At 40.2% G+C, this 23636-nt stretch overlaps 1 protein-coding gene across 1 annotated transcript in view; it reads right to left on the bottom strand.

Annotated features, from left to right (window-relative positions):
* The window catches only part of klf7b (Kruppel like factor 7b), a 56781-nt gene extending 53999 nt beyond the window's left edge, over positions 1–2782 (bottom strand). The window contains exon 1 of the mRNA XM_080037764.1: positions 2654–2782. Within this exon, the coding sequence (XP_079893890.1) occupies positions 2654–2755 (102 nt within the window). The 5' untranslated portion in view covers positions 2756–2782. The remainder of the gene's footprint in view (positions 1–2653) is intronic.
* Between the last annotated feature and the right edge of the window lie 20854 nt (positions 2783–23636).

Genomic DNA, 23636 nt, shown 5'->3' with positions numbered 1-23636 from the left:
TATTAATTTAATTCCCAATTAAACACAAACAGGCCTATGTTTCAAACATCTCAAGACGATAGCTTTCAGTTCCCTACAATAACCTTTCATTGTCACTAGTGTGTGCCTTACATCCAATATGTCATTTTAGCCCACACAAAACAGTTCCACTTGTTTTTGGTATCAATACCAACACTGCACTGTCATATTAGCATTGCCAATGGTACATTTCAAAGGCTACAATAGAATGGACTACTTTCTTTAAGTTACAGGTGAATTTTCAGTTTGTGTTAATTTACTGCACCCCCTCTGGACAAAATCGGTAGTGTTTTTACTGCGCCAGCTGCTGTTGTTCCTGGGTGAGCGTAACCATGCAAAGACATTAAGAAAACATATATATAATTGGCGTTCTCTGCACTGATGGTTTGGTTTGCTGCTACATGACATTTTTGATCATCGGAGGAAACATTTGACTGTTTCAGAAATATTTTCCAAGCTCCGCGTAGCACCTTTAAACACTATTTGTAATATTGGCTGAAATATGTAAAACAGTTTTCCACAAGTAAAAAGTGCAGATAAACTGAGAGGAATGACTTTTTCCCCCAGGTCTACATTCCTGTGTCTGTAGGCTACAATTTAAAAACAGCCTTTTTCCAGCCATTGTGTGGAAAAAGGAGACATGGAACTCAATCAATTAACAATATGCTTACAGACAGAAACAAAAAATAGGTTAAAGGAGATGAAGAGATGGGCTTGTTTGGACTAAAAATAGGACGAGGAGGCAGTGTGAATTTGTGTCAGTAAGACAGTCAGAGAGAAGACATGGGCTGCTAGAACAAACACACACACACACACACACACACACACACACACACGGCCAAAACATTTTAAATACACCACGCACCATCAGACTTATATTTTGTCCCATGCAGGGATACTTTGGGTGGGAGAATTTGATTGTATTTGTTGTAAACAACACACAAATACTTGTGAATATAATATTACATTTCCAAGTCTGTTCTGAAAAACGACAATACATTCTACACACTGCACCTTTAAATAACAATACAAAAGGTGGCAGCAAACTAGAGTAGTATCCTTCACACTCATACACTCACACATGTGGCTGAAGATGGCTCCCAATTAACAGCTTCCTTTTCTCAAGTTCAAGGGGGGTCACTTTAGGCGAAATATTTCTATCACCCCATTCTTTATTAAATGCTCTTCTCTTCTCTTTAGATTTGGAAACATTTTCTCTATTTGTGAAAAGAGAAACAAAAGGCTATTTCAATCTGTTTTCTCCCCCACACAGACCACAGAAATTAACATGAGGTTGCATGAGGCAGGCATAACAGTGACATCATTTCCCCTTTAAACTATTTTAAATACAAGTACAGTAAATATTTTACATGTCAGATGAGGGTTATAACTAGACAGTGGGCTGTGGGCTCTCTCATGCAGAGTCAAGTGAATGTTCCATAGTGGGTGATGATGCATAATTCAGCAGGATTATCTGCAAACAAACAGTGGCAGATGTGGATATATTATTTAAGAACAAGTCACTATCTATAAGGCATGTGTCCATCTTCCATGGCCTATCTCTCTCTCACTCTGTGTGTGTGTGTGTGTGTGTGTGTGTGTGTGTGTGTGTGTGTGTGTGTGTGTGTGTGTGTCAGGCAGACAGACTGGCCAATCGATCAGATCAGTCACACACTGAAACAGCCTCCATCATCAGCTCAGACTGAAAAAACAAAATCACTCCACTTTCACCTTCAACCATCTTTCACTCAAGACTCAGAACTGTCGAAATACAGTAAAAGGACAAACACAAAAAACGTCCTATAGCTTTGATGGATATAACCCTATACAACCCCCCCTTAACTTTTAACTGAAGCTAAAATATGCACCAAATGGTTAACTTATATAGGGGTATAAAACAGCATCTGATCACGTGGAGCCCCAAATGTTGCCTGGTAAAAAGCCTTCTATCTTCATTATATGCATGGGATTTTTTTTCCAGCAGCATTTCAAATCCTTTTTAGGTTTTAGTTCGAATCTGGATATCATAATGGGGGGATTTCACAGGACAACTGCGTCATGCATGCCCCTGTTCTAACATACATGGTAGATTTTAAGATTTTAAGGAGAGCCCTTCGTTTGTAGTAAAGGGGCGTGTGCGAAAACGTAAAAAAAAAAAAACGGTTGAAATGTTGTTACGCATTTTAAAAAGCTGTTTGTCCATTAGTGCCATGCATTAGCGCGTATAGAGCTCTTGTCTCTATCATTTTCCTTCTCACCCACTCCCCCTATGTGGTGTGTGTGTGTGTGTGTGTGTGTGTGTGTGTGTGTGTGTGTGTGTGTGTGTGTGTGTGTGTGTGTGTGTGTGTGTGTGTGTGTGTGTGTGTGTGTGTGTGTGTGTGTTTTTACTCCTGTCAGCGGACCTCGCCGTGCTCCATGTGAGCGAGAGGGAGAGAGAGAGAAAAAGACGCAACTACACGGGGCGCTAGTGCTGCTGCTGCTGTAGCGCTGGTGGAGCGCTCTAGTGATGCAAAACAGTAAAAATACAACAACCGCGCGGCGCACATGATATTTCATCCCAATTTCTAACCCCCCCCCCCCCCCCCCCCTCAGACAGTTTCCCGGAAAAGAAGAGAAAAACGCATCTCACTCTGACCTGCTGCCAGTTCTCCTCCAGGGAAGGCATCGCAGAGAAATAGCCAGTGTCATGAACGAGTTGGAGTTCCTGGAAAATACTGTAATTCGCCAGCACATCCATGCTTGATGCAAAGAAAAAAAGACGAAAAGTCAGTAAAGAAGTCCGGAATCCAAACGATCAAAACGCACTTCTTCTCTCCTTCTTTTCTTTTCTCTCACTTAGTCAAAAAACAAATGCTGGAAAAAAATCCCAGCCGGTGCAAGACGTGCGCACCTGAGCACTTCAATTAAAAAAAAAAGCAAACAAACAAGCTCACAGGAAAGAAATAGTTGATAATTATTTGTTGTATCGTAGTCAATGCAATCCCCTTCTCCTCTCCTCTACGCTCGCGCTCTCTGTCACGCCTCTCTCTCTCTCCTCAAGTCGCGGGTTTTGGGGGGTGCCAGGTCTATTTCCGCATTGCCAGATTGCCAGTCGGTCTCCGTATACTGAGCTGCCAGGTTGCCAGGTTTTGCTCCGCCAGCCAGCAGCAGCAGACTGGACCTCGCTGCAATCCAGGCGACCGGCGCGTGAGGGGAGGGGGGAGGGAGGCGGGAGGGGGGAGGAGCCACCCGTCCATCAATTTCATGCGTGACCTAATAAGGTAAATAGGGTTGATGATGTCACTGGCGTCCAATTAAGGAGGCACTGAGACTGAGGGAGTGGGAGGAGCTACGGGGGATGCGGACACGCCATTGGCTGCACACGGCTGTCAGTCCGGCCCTACATGGCGGTGAGGGGGTGAGTTATTTTTAGAGGCCTATATAAAAGCGGCAGCATTCCTCTCGCAGTCATTTCAGGCGGCACAGCCAGAGAGGAGCGAAACCACGAGCTGCTGCGAAGACAAAGCAGACAGAAATAAGGCGTAAACAGACGTATGAAATGTACAGAAAGAAATAGATGAGCGTCAGAAGCAGCAGGAGAGATGCTGGCCATTTGATAAACAGTTGTTTTTCTGTTGAGGTGTGACGGTTTTTCAATGCACTGAGTCGTCCATGTGGTTTTGATGTGGTGATGCCTGTGCGGAGAGCAGGGAGGCAGTGGAGGGCAGAGCTCCACTCGATCCTCCCACCTGTTTACCTCAGGAGAATGTGTGGACCCCTATTGGTTCATCTCTGGAGTTAAAAACACATCCACATTCTTTAGACTTTTTTTTTTATTTTTTTTTTACTTAAAATAAAACATGGTTCCTCTGGACTGGCACTGTTTCCAAATGTCACGGTATAAATTAACACATCCTTAATGATCAGAGGTAGGAAGTGTTTAGATACTCTAATAAAAGTATGATATTAGAAAAATATACTTTGCTAGAAGTTAAAGTAGTCAAAGTCAGCGTATTTTTGTTACTTTCAACCACTGCTAAGGATGGCATATAGTGCACCTTAACATATATGCACTTTGCATTATTGAGTGTTAAAGGGAATTATGGACATTTTTAAAATGTGCAAACTCTGACCTTTGGACACCACTGCCAGTTGCAAATGTGGAAATTCTACAGATAGCAAAACATATTTTTGCTATATATATATTTTTTTTTTCAAGGATTTATTGCTTAGTTTTTTATTAACCAAGATGCTATGAACTGGAATGCACTATACACTGGAAGCACAGTGTTTTGTATATAGTGATTTAACAGCTCACAAAATGCACATTTGGTACATTTTTGGCACTGTGTAGCAGGGATCTTAAACTAAAAAGAACTCAGAAAATACCTCTTGTCATTTATTGTGGAAAACATTGGTGAACATTAAACAGTGGTTTATTGGTCATAGAAATCCTCGCCATTGAACAACATAGTCATGTGGAAAATAGGAGAAAAAAACAAATTTGCAAGTAATGTTATACTCTTAGACTCACCCTATTTTCTTCGTTTTATAAAGTTATGGTTTAGTTCATTGGTGGGTGGCGGAGAAAAGAAACAGCAACTTCTGTTTGTTTTTATTGGACATTTTAGTGGCGAGAGGGTTAGCCACCTGGAATCAAACCAGTTGTTATTTTGTGGCATGCACACTCAGCTATCGAAGGCACTTCACTTTGGGGTGACTGACCGTTTATATACAAACAGCCTGATGGTCCCACAGCCATATGTTACTGAAATTGGTGATTAGGTTCAGGCATCACTGCAGGGTGGTTAGGGTAGGTGGACAGGGAGAGGTTAGAATAGGAGTGACACACACCCAATCACACACACAGACAGACATACTAATCTCTATTATATAGTTATATTACTTAGACATTTGTAACCAAGGGGCTTTGGGAACATAGACACACACACTCCTGTTTGATGATGAGCCATGATGTGTAACTTACTGGCATCTCAGTGACATCAGAGGCTCCTCCAAGTTATTTGATTTATCATTTACCATGACAACACATGCTATACGCTACAGTACATACTATATGGGGCTTAGCAGACTACCATGGTTTTGACAACAGACAGGCCATAAACCCAAAGCGTTTGGAATGTAACATAAACTTTAAAATATGTTTGTTCACATGCTCAACACCTGTTCTGTATGAAGCTAAACAGTAATTATGTGGCACACAGCAGGACATACCAATGGGAAGAATGAAGAAATTCTTGTATGAAACTAGACATTATGTTTCAAGTAACTATAGACATTATGTAGTGTCGCAAAGTCAGACCAAACTACAGCAAGTAGTATGTTTCAAGCATCTTGTGTTACAATCCACTCATTGTATATAGTCTGTGAAAGAGGCATTGTTTTGCATCACTTTAACTGCAGAAAAGAAGAAGGATAAGCATCTTAACAAGGGATTTAGTCAATTAAAAAAATATGTTTCTTCCATTCAGAGTTTCACTTCTTTTTTTAAACTGGAATTGACATATTTCTTTGCCAGTATAGACAGTTCCAAATAATCTCACCCTGTGTTCTGTTTTCAGGAGATTTTTAGAACTCAATATATGTTTTAAAGGTGGACTATATGTAACTTTGGGTGTGTCTGAGAAGTGAACATTTCCTAAGGTATATTCTCATAACTGAAATAACAAAATTACATTTCTGGAACACTGTTTTGAAGTTAAAAAGCTTCCTGAAAAGTTATTGTTTTATAGTTGTTGTTTACAGCAGCAGGGCCCTATGTTTGGTTTACAAATATATTCTTGTCTTAGGTTTGGTTCCTGATGTCAAAAATATATTTAGTTTTGATTTATGATGATATAATTATTCAATACTAAGAATTACATGTACAGTAGATACTATCTGTTTTGTAAGCTATATAACTGCAGGCCCTGCAAATGTAAACAAATCTCCCTCCTCTGAAAGGGCATAGTGCACCTTTAAGATAGTTTTGAGATGTGTTCTGTACATCTAAAGCATTAAGCCTTCATTGAATTTTAGTTTAGATTTTTATGATACGATGCTTGAGTGCATCATCATCATACGATGGCTGAGTTTGACTGACTGTACCTGGGCCCTGAGGACATAGGGACGGACAGCATGGTTCCTGAGTGAGTTTTTTTTTGTTATACGGAGTCATAAAGACTTTTAAAAGGAGCAGATGGCAGAAATGATTTCCAACAGGCTCTCTAAACGTTTGATGAGCTGCTCACTTCTAATAAAGCAGCTTTGTTTGATTCTTACAAGATGACCGGTTCTGACGCACACACACACACACACACACACACACACACACACACACACACACACACACACACACACACACACACACACACACACACACACACACACACACACACACACACACACACACACACACACACACACACACACACACACACACGCGCGCGCGCGCGCGCGCACACACACACACACACACACACACACACACACCTCTCCCTTTCTCTCCGACACGAGGTGCAAAGTACAAAGGATAAAAAGAGATAAGTAGCCTAATAAATATATACAATAAATACATTCTATATATTGTATGAACGTAAAGCAAAACCAAGTGGTTTAGAAAACTAAAGACATTGAAAATGTGTAATATAAAAGGACATAATGTACAGACTAAGTGTACAAAATAAATGTAAAACGCTCTGATCTTTCCTTTCTGTGCCTTAACATTTACCTTTCTCTCTCTTTCTCATCCATTTTTTATTTTCCTATCTCTCCCTAATCATCTTTCTTCTCGTCTCTTTTCCTCCCTTTCTTTCCCAAAAAATATGTCCTTGTGATTTCCCCTTTTTCATTCTTTCCTGTCTTCTTTTGTTCTTCCTTTAGTTCACTTTTTTTTTTTTACCTCAACCTTAATGATCAGTCATCAGAAACTTCTTCTCAACACCCTATGACCTGAAACCTCTGACTGACAAAGGCTGAAACACATATCCAGCTATACGGTTATATATTCCGTTATCTGTATTAATTAGGATACAACAATTAAAAAGGTCAACATTTGAAAGTGAGATGTGCCGGCTGTCAAACGACAACACTAACCGCCTAATTTTGACAAAAAACTGAAGACTGGTGCATTCTGGGACCTTTTTTCCACATTGAACAAAAAGCTTGTCTACTGAAGGAGTGGGTTTTATGACAAAGGTCAAAATATCACCTAAATGAGAGACATACAAAAGCTTAACCTCTAGTCAACGTTTGATATTATTCTAGGTAAAGTGTGGGTTATTTTTTGTTTATGTATTTTGATATCAAATTACAATATCATTCCGAGGAGGCAAGGCTACATACAGTATAAATCATGAGCTGTAGAACAAATTCTTGAAAGTGTGCTGTTTGTGTGATACCCCCCTGTCTATCTACTTTGACCTCTCCTGTCTCTTATGTAACAGCTACATGATGGTGTAGCCCACACTGAGAATTAACGTAGTATTGAGTTAACACTTGCTTTGTGTTTCTGTTAGCCTGCATGCACTTCTTCTCTTTCTCTTTCTCTTCCCCATGTGTGTCTGGTGGTCCCTTGGGGGGAACGCACTGCCGGTCTCCCAGGACACTAGAGGGCCAGATGGCTTCTAGATCGGCTGTTTCAGGACATTTTTCCCCATTGATTTTTACAGCTCAGTCTGCCACAGAGGAAAGAAGAGAGGAAGGAGGAGGAGGAGGTGGCCGAACTGTGTGTGTGCGTGTGTTTGTGCATGTGTGTGTGTGTGTGGTGGGGGTGGGGGGAGGTTGGAGAAGTATGGATCAATACTGACTGCTGCCTATACGAGAGGCCCTTTAAAAAGATTCACATGCAACATCTTGCGGGTGAGATTCAATATTGAAGGACAGAATGAAACAATCATTATCATGTTTTATTTCTGATAAAGCTCTCAGTCACTACATGGCACTGCTTCCATCACAAAGCATTACACCTATCACCTCTTTATCTACCTCTCCTTCCTCCACCATTACGGCTCTTACTACCACTGTCACCAATGTTTACGATTACCTCCGGATAATCAATATAGTGACCAAACACCACTTACTGCTTGTTATTATTCTACTACTAGAAATACCCTCCTCCTCTCTTTATAACCGCAGGCCTATCCGTCCTCCTAACACTACTCATATTACCACTTATACTTTGAACTTCATAACAGTTTTTATTCACACACAATTGGACTTGAATGAGAGAAAAAAAACTATGCACACGTCATGATATTATATTTGAATTCTACTGTTACCTAAAGGGAATAGTTTGACATTTTCTTTTTTTTTTAGATTTGCCTCTGTCACCGGCTCAATGTAAGGCGACAGAAACCTTCACTTTAAGTGTGCCTGCATTTTTGGGCAAATTAGGGGCATAGGTGGCTCATCCTGGTTAGCTCCTTAGCTACAACAGTGGCAGCTATGGGGAGCAATAGCGCCTCCGCTGGCAGCAAGAATACAAACTTTACAACAGCACTGAACGCTTCTGTGTGCTTGTTGGGACTTGTTTTATTTACCACGCTATAGTGCTTCACCAGCGTCGTATTACCTTTAGCAATCTGATATTCTGTAGTCACATACAAATACATTACCTCATCACCATGCAACCTGTGCTCTCTCTTTCCCTTGCTTCCTAAACAAATACACGCACCGCCTGCATGTAAATCTTTATGTCAGCCGGCACTGGTGTCTTAAAAACACTACTGGTTATGTCCAAAGGGGGCGCCAGAATCAACAAAAACGGATTTTCTTTTCTCAAGTATCTTCCCTTGAATTTGTATCGTTACTGTTGTACTTAAAATGCTAATGAGTAGACCAGACTCTTGTCCAGCATACCTTTGGCTGTACTGTTGCGACCCTGCCCAACATATGTTTGGCAAGTTCAAATTAACTTTCTCTTCTCCCTCCCCTGTTTTTTCTCTTCCCTTTATCCGTCTCTCCACTGTCGCTTCACTCGCAAGCTATGTTCCAGAGAAAAAAAGCAAATGAGATAAATGATTGAAGCCACAAAGAGGATTATAAGAAAAGGAGGGGGAAAAAGAGGAGAAATGACGGAGACGGAGGGAGAGAAATAATTCCACAGAAAAATGGATCTAAATAATGACCATGCAGTCACTCACATTTCTATGTCCGACGTAAACACTCCCCAACGATTATACCCATTACCTCTTTATCCACTATTACTACTACACAGCCACTTATACCATTACCAGTAACCACCATATCAATACTTACCTATAACACATAGAATGCAATTACTTCTATTCTACCAGCAAGACAAGGCAAGTTTATTTCTATAGCACAATTCAGACACAAGGCCATTCAAAGTGCTTTACAGGGGCATAAAATACATCAAGATTAGAAATTGTATTAAAGAGTTAGTAAAAACTAAAATAAATACATCAAAATTCAAGATTAGAAATTTAAATTTTAGACAGCGATGTAGAATGGCTCCAATGAAAATTACGTGACTAGTTATTTTCCATAATAGCCTATGAGTGCTACCAATAGACATCTCTTCCTCCCCTGTCTATTTCTACCAGTCCTATTCCTATGTGTCCTCTTCCTCTGACTCTTTACTCAGTTTGTCCTTAAACTCTGTCTTTCTTCCTCTCTTCCTCTCCTCTGTTGTTGCAATACATGTTCCAAAGAAAAGGCAAATTAGAGAAATCATTAAAGACACAAAGAGGATTAAAAGAACAGAGCGAAGAAAGGGGAAAAACTGACGGAGAGAGAGAAAGAATTTCACAGTAAAATGGATCTTCAGCGTAATTCCAATGTTTTCAGTTTCAGGCTATAACCACTAACACCATAAGAGGAGAGAATTTAAAAGGTGTGTGTGTGTGTGTGTGTGTGTGTGTGTGTGTGTGTGTGTGTGTTTGTGTGTGTGTGTGTGTGTGTGTGTGTGTGTGTGTGTGTCTCTACCACACAACCTTTTAAAATCTGCTGCCCGTGCTCCACACACACTCAGTGTTGTAATCTTATTATTGTGCTGTTTAGATTTGGCACTGGTAGGAACTGAAGGCAGACGAAGGAGGAGGAGAAGGAGGCTTTTCCATTATCTAATCATGGCCGGCATTTCAGGATGGTACGATAGAAATAAGGATGAAATTGATATACAGTAGCTATTCCTTAGCAAGAATACTTTATCTAATGGTATGTTTTTGTATGAATAAACTAAAGTCAAGTTTCTTTTTCTTTTGTATAATAAGGTAAAAAAAAATAAGAAAATGTAATCAGCAGGAAGATATGACAACAAAAAAATCATTAGTTAGATGATTAGTCGAGTAAAAATAAGCTTCTACTAGTTCTGCCAACTCTACAAAACGTTGTGGTAATGAGTTATGATCCATACTATCCATGTTCGTATGTGCAATCACTACATACTTGTTTCAGAAAACTCAGAGAGGCCCTTATAATATGTTATCTTGAGTTTGAACTTTTTTTTTTTCAACGCACTGCACCAACTTCTGTAAGCAAAGCATTCTGCTGCAGCTGAGATTATAAAATCATAGACACCCTGCGCATCTTTTTTCTATCAGCATACACTACTGAATGTCAACAACAACAACAACAACAACAACTTGCCAGGACTAGGGTATTAAGTTTTGATGCTCAAAATCCTATTTGTATTTCTCCTGTTAATTACAATGCAAGTCCCTTCCTCAAACTCCAATTAAAAAGTGTGCAACTTTCCCGTCCCACACTCATTAAACGCAATAGTTCAGAGACTAAATCAAGTCACGTAACTACCGACTATTGTTCCCATGGGCCTTGGATATGCATTCAAATATGCTCAATAATGAGAAAAAAAATTGCAGGTTATAGTTCAAGTGAGAGCAAGCCAAACAATTGTTCTTAAGTTGTGTGGGAACCTGAGGCACGCCTGAGGCTCTCCCCAGTGTCCAGTCTCCAAGAACTAAGTTACAAACACAAAGTCCTTCTTCCCTACAGAGATGAGGAGGACAACGCACTGAACACACATACACACAACACATCAAACATACAACACACACACACTGACGCACACTGAACACACACACACTGACTCACACTGACTCACTCTGTCTCTCTGGACCCCGACAGACGGAGGCCACACAGACACCTTGTTCTGCTGTGAGAGGCACAGCTGGATCGGTGACCCTGGACATCAGCAGGAACGTTGTGTGTGTGTGTGTGTGTGTGTGTGTGTGTAAGTGTGTCCGTGTGCGTGCCTGTTTGTGCGTGTGCTTGTGTCTGTGTATGTGTATGTGCCTCTGTTTGTGCGTGTGCTTGTGTCTGTGTATGTGTGTGTGCGTACGCATGTGTGTGTGTGTGTGTGTGTGTGTGTGTGCGTGTGTAGGTGTAAGTGTAGGTCTAAGTGTGTGTGTGCGTGCATGCGTGTGTGTGTGTGTATGTGTGCTCAGGAGAACCAGAGGTTAAAGCACAGGCTGTGAACCGTGAACACCACACACCACTAAAGCCCTGGAAATAACACAGGAGCAACTTTGCACACAGATAGCACAACAGCTGCAAAATATCTAGTCTTTATTATTTGTTTTACTCCATTCTATCTTACGTTATGACTTGTAACGGCAAACAAGACCATCAGCTACATTTTAAAAACATTATTAATGCCTTTGTTCTGGTACAATTGCCCGCCAACTTGGACAAGCCGATTTACGGCAGTCGGACCGTAAAAGCCTGTGTCTCAATGAACGGAACTAAATCAACGTTTACTTTGCTTCACCATTGTCATGTTACCATTATTAATCTCACATAGTCACCTCATCGCGATGCATCCTGTCTTCTCTCCTTCACTCACTTCCTGAAGAATTGCACACGCTTAATACATTACACATACACTATACAGCATATAAAAACAAAGGATTGATTATTCTACGTATTGATGCATTGTGTACGAGTACAAAACTTAAATAGTGACAGTTGCTGTAGTTGTATTAAATAAATGAATACATACACATAATCAACAATTTGAGGGACAGATGCTGGCATGGTTAAAACCATCCAGAACATCCCAAATATTCACACACAGCCAATAGAGATGAATTCAGACACAAAGTAGCACCTGCCTTGCTCACACTAAATACAACAGATTTCCCAACATCCACTTGCTAAACATGTAGCCTTGATATTTCCTGTCTGCTGCCCTCCCCCTCTCATGTCTGTGATATTTTTAATAATGGAGAGGAAGAAGCAATATATCCCGGAGCTGAGGGAGCGATACAGGGTTAAGCATATTCTACAGCTAATTGCGCTTTCTGGTTTTTAATAAAGAAAAACCACACGCCTGTAGGCCTGTCTCTGTGTGTGTGTGTGTGTGTGTGTGTGTGTGTGTGTGTGTGTGTGTGTGTGTGTGTGTGTTTTCAACTATCATAAGGAATGAGCAAATAGTGGAAAATAAAATACCTTTTGGCTCTGTGTCCTTGTGGAGAAATTTGAACTTATGTGTGTGATGGTTAAGTTATCCTCTGTGTCTGTGTGTGTGTTTGTGTGTGTGTGTGTGTGTGTGTGTGTGTGTGTGTGTGTGTGTGTGTGTGTGTGTGTGTGTGTGTGTGTGTGTGTGCGTGTGTGTGTGTGTGTGTAATAATAATAGTCACTGCAGGATTCATTCATCGCACAATGTGTGAGTTTATAAAATGAGAATAAAGAAAAAAAATATCTAATGCCCTGACATCCTGAACCTTATTTTTGGTCTAAAGCTAACAACCCAAAACTAAAATTAATTACATTTACAAACAAGATAAAAACAGACGGACGGCACATGCTCACATTGAAGAAGCCGGAGCATTTGGAAACCTCTGGACCATTCATTTTCTCCTCATTAACTTATTGATTAACCGACTGAAGGTTTCAGCACTGCAATTTAGTATCACTTCCAACGTTGAAATTACAACGAGACATTGAGTCAAATGAATTCTGATTGTTATGTCCTGTAGTCCGCAATAAAACCACCCCGGTACCGAGTTGGCTAACTTGTGCTTGGTGAGAGAGAGCTACGTATACGAAAGAGACGGAAAAGCAAAATGTTAAAACTGAATGATAGTTTTTTATTGAATGAATCATGATTTTTTAAAGATATTTTCTAGGTATGTTTACCTTTGACAGTTCAAGTTCAGACTTTACAGAATGGAAATGGGGAGAGAGAGGGGGATGACATGACTGGGTGTGTGTGTGTGTGCATGTGTGTGTGTGTGTGTGTGTGTGTGTGTGTGTGTGTGTGTGTGTGTGTGTGTGTGTGTGTGTGTGTGTGTGTGTGTGTGTGTGTGTGTGTGTGTGTGTGTGTGTGTGTGTGTGTGTGTGTGTGTGTGTGTGTGTGTGTGTGCGTGCGTGGTTATGTGTGTGCAGGTGAATGAGTAGCAAAAAGTGCTAAGTGCTTTGGACAAAAGTGCTACATAAACTAAACCCATTACCAAATTCCAAATAGCACCATCCATCCACTAGTTTACACTTACAGTTGCCAGAGCGCACTAGTGTTTGGAGGATTTCATTTCAGGGATGAACATTTGCCGTTCTTCATGCTTGTCCTTGTGTGTGGATTGTAGTATAATAGCTGCAGTTTCACCTAAGGCATTCCTTAAGAAACAATGTCAGAGAGGGAGAGAGAGAGAGAGAGAGAGAGAGGGAGAGAGAGAAAGAGAGAGAGAGAGACAGAGGCAAGTGTGGGAACGGGGAAAGGCCATGAAACTGAATGGTGGGTGGATGTTGGATGGTTGAAGAGCCCGTGGAGACATTATGTTCTTTATGAATGCCGTAAAACAAAAAGCCTTGCCTTGCCTTCGCCTTCATCACAGTGACCTTGGTTTTGATGACCAGGCCCCCCATCAATGGCTCTTTAAAAAGGGCCCGGGTAATGGATGTTTATCCATACCAGATATATACACAACACGACATCATCATCAGCCTTACAATGCCACACACACTATGTTGAGTGATAATCTGCCTCGGGGGCTCCCCCTGCTTTTTTTTTTATGATTGACAGACCCATATAAATCTTCTCATTTAGATGTGCTGTGACAGGAATTAATTACCAGGCAATTGTGTCTAACATATTAATTTAGAGGAGATTATACAATGCATTAGCGCGGCACTTATTAAGCATGGTTATGTACGCCGGCGTTTGTGTATTGAAATCGCACAGGCGGAAAATTCAGTCCAATTTGCCTCGCTTGGCTCCCGTTAACACACTGCGCCGAGTCTCCGTAAAAACCCCCTCCTCCCCTCTCCTTCCTCTCATCCAGTCATCCCTGCTCTTCTTCTAGTCTGCTCTCTTTCACCATTTAGGTTTTCTAGGTTTGAGCAATGTAAGGATGGTGGAACCCTGGGGTCAAATCCAACACCATATACAGATGATACGTAGTTGAGCCAGGCTTGTGGAATATTTTTTATTTTTTTTTGCATTTCTCCCCGTAAAGATACATTTTCTTCCTTGGAGCTGCCATTAACCATCTCTATGTCATGGTTGCACTTCTTATATGTAGTTATACAAATGATGTAGGTAGGTTTAGGCTTATTTTGACATTATATGATTAACAAATAGAACAAAATATACAAAAAAAGTATATACAAGCAAATACAAAAACATAAGCTTAACATAAACTCTAATTCATCATCATAAGCAATTTATTTGGTTGTCAACACAAAACAGTGCAATCGATCGCACAGTGAGACATCTTCACAGATGGCCAGTTTAGAGTGGAACATGACATTAAATGACACAAATTATGCCATTTTGTATGTCAGTTTTTCATTAATGTAAAATAAACCCAATAAAAAAAACCATCTCCTAGCGCTGGCTAAATCTAGTTATGTTGCATTTTGAGAGTGACGCTAATAGATGACGCACTCTGATGACGTGTATTTTGATTCTATTTGTGGCTGTGTAAGTCACCATACATGCACAGCACAATGTGGCATCCAACTGATATCATGAAGTCAGACACCTATGTGACCAGGATTTTATATTATTATCTCTCTGGCCTGCAGGCATTTTGTTCTGAGGGAATAAAACCACGTTGCATGATGGTTGTAGAAGTGGTATGGTGCTGCGGTGTGATGCTGCTCTCGACTGTTAACTATAGAGCTAACGTTCTGCCATTTTTTTTCTCTCTTCATGTTGACTTCAAAACAACTGACAAACAAATGGAGGTATAATTGGAGGCTGGGCTCACGCAGAGAGACGACTGCTGCATCACTGAATAGATTAGCTGTTTGCGGGGCTGTTGCTATGGTGGTGAACTCTACTGGGATGTGTGCGTGTGTGTGTGTGTGTGTTTGTGTGTGTGTGTGTGTGAGGGTGTGTTTAGTGTTTGTGAGTTGCCTTTATTATGGAGCTGAATGCTTGTTGTTGTTTCCCTGAGTATTCATCTGTGTGTAAATGTTCTTTTGGTGATTTTGAGTTTGGTGCATTTTATTGTGTGTTATCTTTTTGCATGAATACGTGTAGAAGTTTTTGAGTCTGTCTTTGTGTTTTTGGGGCGGGTATTTTCAGTGTGTTTGAGTGTGTCTGTGTGTGTTAGTGTGTATGTGTGTGTGTGTATCTGTCTGTGTGTCCCTGGTGTGCTGCTAGCAAAGCGTGGCGTGTTGCTCTAACAGGCTTGTCCTCCATTAGTGGCTCAGCGCTGGGTTTAAAACCGGGAGGAAGGAGAGAGGAGGGAAGATGGACACACACACACACATGCATGCACGCGCACACGCACACACACACACACACACACACACACTCTTTCTCTCTCTCTTTTTATATTCTACTTGGATGGAGCTTAAAAATGACATTGGGGAAAATGGACCTCACTGCAGTTGGGCTTTGCAGCTATTCTATATGTTTGCAATTGATGGACAAAAGTCCAAATATCATTATTCATCATTAACAGTAAATGTATATTCAAGGCAATTATGTAGTGCACAAAATCAAGTCTGCAACTCCAAATGTACTGCATTGTTTTGGGGATTTCAAGGTATTTGTGTATTGTTGTCAATATTTAGACCTTATTATATTGGGATAAGGTTAGAAGGTTATTTAGCCACAGAGAAATAAATGAGCAATATTTTATGTATTCGTACATTAAAAAGGCGCTAAGACGACCTTTTGAATATTTCTGAAACAGTCAAATTTTTCCTCTAATGATCGTTAATTGCACGAGACCATCAGTGCAAAGAATGCTATTTTCATATAGTTTTTCTTAATGCCTTTGTCATGGGTACGCTCACCCAGGAACAACAGCTGGCTTATTAAAACACTACCGCTTTTGTCCAAAGGGGGTGCAAGAATGAACACAAACTGAACGTTCCTCGGAGCACCTTTAACCAAAGAAAAATCCATAAACTTGACCATAAGAAATGACTGCATCTTTATTGCTTCCCCTTCCTTCCACTCATAATCCTCCTCTCCATTATCTTCATAAACCATGAAATCCCCATTTAAAACTTTACCGCCCAGCTACCTACCAAAGCAGACCTGGTACATACTGGATTTAGTAGAAATAATTACTCTCTTCACTTTTTACAGCAATGAAAGTAAAACCGTAAGAGCTACTTGAATGGTACGCTCCAGTTTTTGAAATTCTGCATTGACATTACATGAGATGTCGCACTGAAACAGATCGCAAATGAGGCTCAAGATACATGTCTACAATTGGAAAGTTCAAACATATTGAAACATTGAGTAAATTAAGTTATCTTTATTAGTCAATTTACACAAAGTTACCGCACTTCGGTGGGGATCAGAGTGCACGGTCAGCCATAGTACAGTGCCCCTGGAGCAGTTTTTGGGTTAAGTCCCTTGCTCAAGGACACAATGGTAGAGGTGGTGGGCTCCGTAGATGATATACCATTATTGCCAAGGTTGACCTTATTGACAAAACATAACATCAGATAATTAAAATAATCCATATTGACAATAGGTAGATAGTCAAAGCAACAGATTTAGATTGGAGGATTTTGCTTCAGTTACAGCAACGTGAAGTACAGTGATTACAGTGGTTTGATTACGATGTGTGTTGTAGTTGGCGTATTTACAGTTATGGCCCCCACACTGTCTGCTAAGTGAGCCTCCCTGACATCTCTGTATATACCAAAAACATCCATCTTCTCATCTGACTGACTGACAACAATACAAGCCAAGTTTTCCAAATGTGGCCGGCATGCTCCTTTAAACGTTTCTTCAACTGTCAGATGTCTGCCTCTCTCTGCATGTGTTTAATCATGCATAGCTGGTTGTAATCCAGTCACTCTATAGCAGTCCATAATATAGGCAGCCAGAATGTGAGGAAAGTCACACACACACACACACACACACACACACACACACACACACACACACACACACACACACACACACACACACACACACACACACACACACACACACACACACACACACACACACACACACACACACACACACACACACACACACACACACACACACACACACACACACACACACACACACACACACACACACACACACACACACACACACACACACACACACACACACCATAGCAGTCCATAATATAGGCAGCCAGAGTATGAAGAAAGTTACACACAGACACACATAAATATAGACAGTATACCGCAGTGCCTAGTGCCTGTTACTGTACTCCATAAATCCTATATTTACTGACAGCAAGGAAGCTGTCAGACACACAAGGATAGTTCATCACACTGTTAAGAGACACTCTGACATCCACTGCTGACTGTGTGTGTGTGTGTGTGTGTGTGTGTGTGTGTGTGTGTGTGTGTGTGTGTGTGTGTGTGTGTGTGTGTGTGTGTGTGTGTGTGTGTGTGTGTGTGTGTGTGTGTGTGTGTGTGTCTGCACATGTGTGAGACCGGGGTTGTGACTCTCTCTGAGTTTGATGGAGAGAGTGGAGGTGTAATCGCTCTCTGGATATTTCAAGGGGTGAGAAGTGAAACCAAGCAGGAACAAAGACAAATTTAGACCCTGGTTCTCTTCAATTTGTAACTTTTTTTCAAACCAAAAACCACATAGATTTGCTTTGTTTTAACCTGGATTGTATCTTCATTTAAAACAGAAACTACAACAAGTGGAAAAAGACATCCTAAATCAACTTTATGAGTGGGATGACAATTCTAAATGTTATGATTTTGCATTTAATTCTATGTGTGTAACATTTGTAAATGTGCCACATGGAAGGATCATAGGTCCAACACAAAAGCAGTGAGGCCAGAACCATTGTGCCACACTAACTGTGTGCTTTCTGATTGTACATACAAATGCAAAGCCGCAAACACATCTGTCATATTTCTGTCTTACCTGGTTATCCACCTGTGTTCTGGTTCTTGGGCAAAAGGATCTGCAGATTATCTCAGGTCTATTTGGACTTCATGGTTCTACCATGTTAGGAGAAGAAGGGGGAGAGGGGGATATTATGTTTGTTTTATTAAATCTGTTTTCCTCAACTTGATGATTCCAGTCTAGTTTGGTCTGTAATTGCTTGGTACACTGTGTGAACATAACTGGGCCAGTTGTAAATATCTGTTTGGCTCTTTTGTCTCTAATCCATATATTGTGACCCCCACACCCCAATTAGTGGTTTAGTCCATTCCAATTGGGAAGGAATATAAAGTGTGGATGGGTGAGTCTTGGATGTTGTTACGTACACAGAAGAGATGAGCTCAGCTTTGTCAAAGCCGCCTTTCCGCCCTATACTTTATACACCAGCATGACAATCACATTTCAAAGATCATACTTTTTAGATCATTTCTATAATCCAATATAAATAATATGAATTATATCTGAATTATATTTTAATATGTACAGGACAATCATACATAAATGAAAAGGAAAAAACCTGGTTACAATTTTTTTAAACCATGAGACGGATAGATGCTGGAATATGGACGGATGAGGAAGGTGAAGGGGAGGAGGGTACAGGACATTGACTTCAAAGGAATTACAGAGAAGGAAACGGAACAAATTTGACCCTTTTCTCCTCTAACCCTGGCACGCAACACACACACACTCCCACACCCACACCCACACCCACACCCACACCCACACACACACACACACACACACACACACACACACACACACACACACACACACACACACACACACACACACACACACACACACACACACACACACACACACACACACACACACACACACACACACACACACACACACACACACACACACACACACACACTTTTCAAAAGGTTAATGTGATGCTAATGTGGCCTATATTGAGAGGGTGATCATTATTTTTCAGACCTTTGCTGCTGCACCTCCTCACCCCTCTGTATACAGACTGTGAGCAGAGGTCGAGCCAGCGTGCACATCCTTCAAGCGACATTTTACGATGCAAAAATAATTCTATAGCATAAAGAACATTCTTGTTATTGTAATTTAAGTTTTAGCATCAACATGATTAAACTTTGAATAAAACTCTAAAACTAATTATTAAAAAAAAAGTTTTGGAAGATTCTCTGGGTGGTGCGAGAAAGAATTTCAGCATTTAATTAATTTCTTATAGTCAAAAGTCTCATGAAAAGGCTTATTACACAGGCCAAAATACATTACTGATCTGCTGATACGTTATGAACCGTCCAGAGCCCTTAGGTCGTCTGGGACAGGTCTACTTACAGTCCCTAGAGTTAGGACTAAACAAGGAGAAGCAGCTTTTAGTTATTATGCACCAACAATCTGGAAAAAAACTCCCAGAAAACTTGAGGTCTGCTGCAACTCTCAGTTCTTTTAAATCGAGTCTGAAGACTTTTTTGTTTCCATTTTAACCTGCAATTTTTATTTTATTCGCTTCTTTTATTCGCTTTTAAATGTTTTATAATGTGTTTCCATTTTAACCTGCAATTTTTATTTTATTTGCTTCTTTTATTCGCTTTTAAATGTTTTATAATGTGTTTTATGTATTCTAATCTTGCCCCTGTAAAGCACTTTGAGTGGCCTTGTGTCTGAATTGTGCTATAGAAATAAACTTGCCTTGCCTTGCCTTATTGTAAAACAAAAATGAATTGATCTTACAAACAAATATTGTGCATCTAGCCAACGCCATATATCCCACTGCCATAGACTAGTTGTTTGATTTTTGTTTGTTATCAAAAAACTATTAAAATCATATGCAAGAGCAGTAATGTTGCACTCAGGAGCCCTGTGCAAAGATGTAGCTTGATTATATAGTTTAAATAAATTAGAATTCATACATCCTATTCATATGTTACTGTATAATTGTCCAATTACTTCTTTGCTGGAAGTTAATGTTGCCGGTAAACTTAATGACTATTGCAAATTAATTTCATATAAACATCTTTCGGGGATGCTGAGAAGTTTATTTTTTTTAATTTTGCAAGACACTCCTGGCTTTGCAGCAGTAGCAACTTCAAGGGCACTGCTGTTTATATGAACATCATGATTATATAAAAGGTGTTCATATGCACGTAAAAAGCCACGCCAAGCCGGCACTGATTGCTGCTATATAGTGTTATATTGAAATTGTACTGTGCTAGGTAAATGTGTTTGTCCCAAGCACTTGCAAAACTGTTTTTGATTTGATTTCTCCCCCTGGCCCTGCAGCGATTTTTAGCATTCCACGCCTTCAGAAATGATCCCATTCTCAGTCCATACAGCACCATCCACATTATCAGACCAATTAAACAGAGCAAATAAGTGCAATCGAGTAAAAACCCATTATGGGAATGTTGATAATATGCAAAGTTAATTAGCGTTTTGTAATGTAAATTATGAAATGTGGCGAGCGACCAATTAGAGACGCGAGGGTAAACAAATAAACACAATGTGTATTCTTTCGTTTTGATTAATTAGAAGGTCAGTCACCACGACAACAACCGCTTCTCCGCTAAATATTGTTCATCAAATTATTTTGTCCCCTGTGCTTACCCTCTCATACCCTGTTTGAGTACTATTATTATGCTTTTTTAAAATTATTGTTTTGTCTATATTTTGGGTATTGCAAAGTGTGTTCAGCGTAAGTGGTCATGTCTGGTTGCGTTTGTGCACGCGTGTGTGTGTGTGTGTGTGTGTGTGTGTGTGTGTTAAAAAGCAATTTGGCATCAAAGGCTGCAGGTCAAATAGAACATGCAACAGCTGGTTGAGTAGAATCAATGAGTGTCTGTTGGTTCAGATGAAGAACTTAAACAAAAGACCGAAAATCCTTTATGTCCATCTGACAATGTTGCCTTCACACTTTTACTAGTAGTCTGTGTCACGTCCTCCAGCACTGACGTTTTGTACTGTGAAATGATAATAAAAAAAAGAATGTTTCGAATTGAACGTAGCTCCAAACCCAATTCACACCTATTGTCTAAACTTTTGGTCACATCAATTGACACCTAATTGGTTGTTTCCAAAATGAAGATATTTGTCTTTCCTATATCTGTAGTCGTGTGTGATGTAATTGAAATGTTCCAAAACAGGGGAAAAGATGCAAATCAATTGGATTACAGTAAGTATACCAGATAAGGATGGAAATGTAAGTACAACTTGCCTCTTTGCCAGTTTGCCTGATATGTTCATTATCTTGACCTTGGTTGGAAAACACAAAACAAACAAAGACATAAAATAAGTGTCGTCAAATTATGCAAATTTACATTCATATTTTAACAGTTAAATAAAATGAGGTCAATCAATCATTTATTAATTACTTCATAACATTAGTGCACATATATGCCAAAAATGCACTCTAAACTCTACTCAAACTACTCACATTCAGCCAAAGTCGACCATTTCAATTTCTCTCATTATTAAACCCTTGAATCAACTTTCAATTTCAGCTTTCTGAATTCGACCGCCCTGTGCATGCATTTCCGACTCATATTTATCTTCAGTCAATTTATGCCAGCGTTTAACCTAGTTTTCCATTCCCCTCGTTAGCTCTGCTGTTCTCAATTATCGTCCAACCCTAACTCGCTGTTAGTTAGCAATTAGTGCCCTCTTCCACAGTAGAAAACACTTTCAGTAATAACTGCAGGTCTCTTGTCTCCCGCCCATCTGAAAAATACATAAACACATCAAAGCAATTCAATTAGATGCCCCCAAAACACAAAACAGAGATTATTATATTAAGCAAATGAGAATGCAATGAACATCCAAGCTCAGATGAGTTCATTACAAACTATCTGAATTTGTATAAACATCTGGGAGGAGGGTGGGGGGGGGGCACCCACTACTAATCTATTGTATAGTGGTAAGCTCTAAATAAGTCACGCTTTAAAAAAAAGAACAGTAGCTTACCCTTGCTTTTAGGAGATGCATAAATATATAATACAGTATGTACCAGAAAATGTCACAAGAAATAGGTTTTTCAAAAAAGCGAATTTTTTTAAATATTTTGGTCTTCCATAGCTGTTGTAGTTATTTGCTCCAGGGTAGATACGACATGACAGGAGCATCAGCAGACTCCAGATCAGATTTAGACCTCAACCATCGCCGGCCCCTGCACTGATGACCCCCTTTCCTTGGACTCCACAGGGCCCCTTAAAAGAAGACATTCTCTGTAAACAAACATTTGTAGATGTGAAGACAGCAGGCCAGACAGCAGATGACACTATTCTATTTATACTGCACTGGGTATCTGTGTATGCTGCTGACACAGTTGGTGTGTACAGTCAGCGCAGTCATAAATTTGGGGCTGCAGACACACACCCATGTGCACAGAGGTACACAGACATGGCAAGAAGATGAAATGTATATCTCATGGACCCTTGCAGACTCCCATGCGGCTTTGCAGAGGTATACTAGGAGATGGTGACCTGGTGAAACGAGCTATTTGAAATACAGAGTGGACTGACTATGTAATGCCCGATAAGTAACAAGTTGTGCTACGAGGAACTTTGAAACAGTCTCAGTTTTCCTTTTATGATCATGAATGACATTTAACAGCAAACAAGACCAGATCAGTGCACAGAAAGCTATTCTTATGTAGTTTTTCTCAATGCCTTTGTCATGGGTATACGCTCACTCAGGAACTACATCCGGTGTAGTAAAAACACTACCTTGGTTTTGTCTAAAGGGGGTGCTAGAATGAAAACAAACTGAAAGTTCCTCGGAGCACCTTTAACATTCAAAGTGGATCCTAAAGTTTACCGGGAGATGAAGATAAGCTTAAAACAAACATGACCTTCAATACTTTGTTTTGGTAAATGCTTCACCGAAGAGCTTGGCACAAGATGGACAGTTCAGACACAGGTGAACAAGAGAGCATATACTTTCCATAGAAGGATTTAATAATGAATGAATTTTTCGAGAAGAAGGTTAAGAATTGGAATGATTTTCTTTTTGCAGCGGGGGAAAAATGGTCCGCCTGAAAACAGCAATTTCACAGGCAATTTGTTTTCAGATTCAGATGAGAGTCGAAGAGCAGACACTTGCCAGAGAGAGAGAGAGGCAATTAAAATGTAAAAGATGGTTATGGGTTATAGCAGTGTTTAAAGGCTAAGATGACAATGTCTATAGAGATTCAGAGCCTGCAGGCAGAAAGAAAGCCCAAATCAAGAGCCACCACCTTTTGTTTAATCTTTCAGCACAAAACTAACACACACACACAAGCAGTTGGCAGTTGCATAGAAATTAGAGCTAGGATATATCAATACCTCCCAGGGTATGACACACT

This window comes from Ammodytes marinus (genome assembly GCF_949987685.1).
Source record: "Ammodytes marinus genome assembly, chromosome: 12".
Classification (NCBI taxonomy): Eukaryota; Metazoa; Chordata; class Actinopteri; order Uranoscopiformes; family Ammodytidae; genus Ammodytes; species Ammodytes marinus.
The sequence above is the reverse complement of the archived record's forward strand: the minus strand, read 5'-3'. Positions and strand labels throughout refer to the sequence as shown.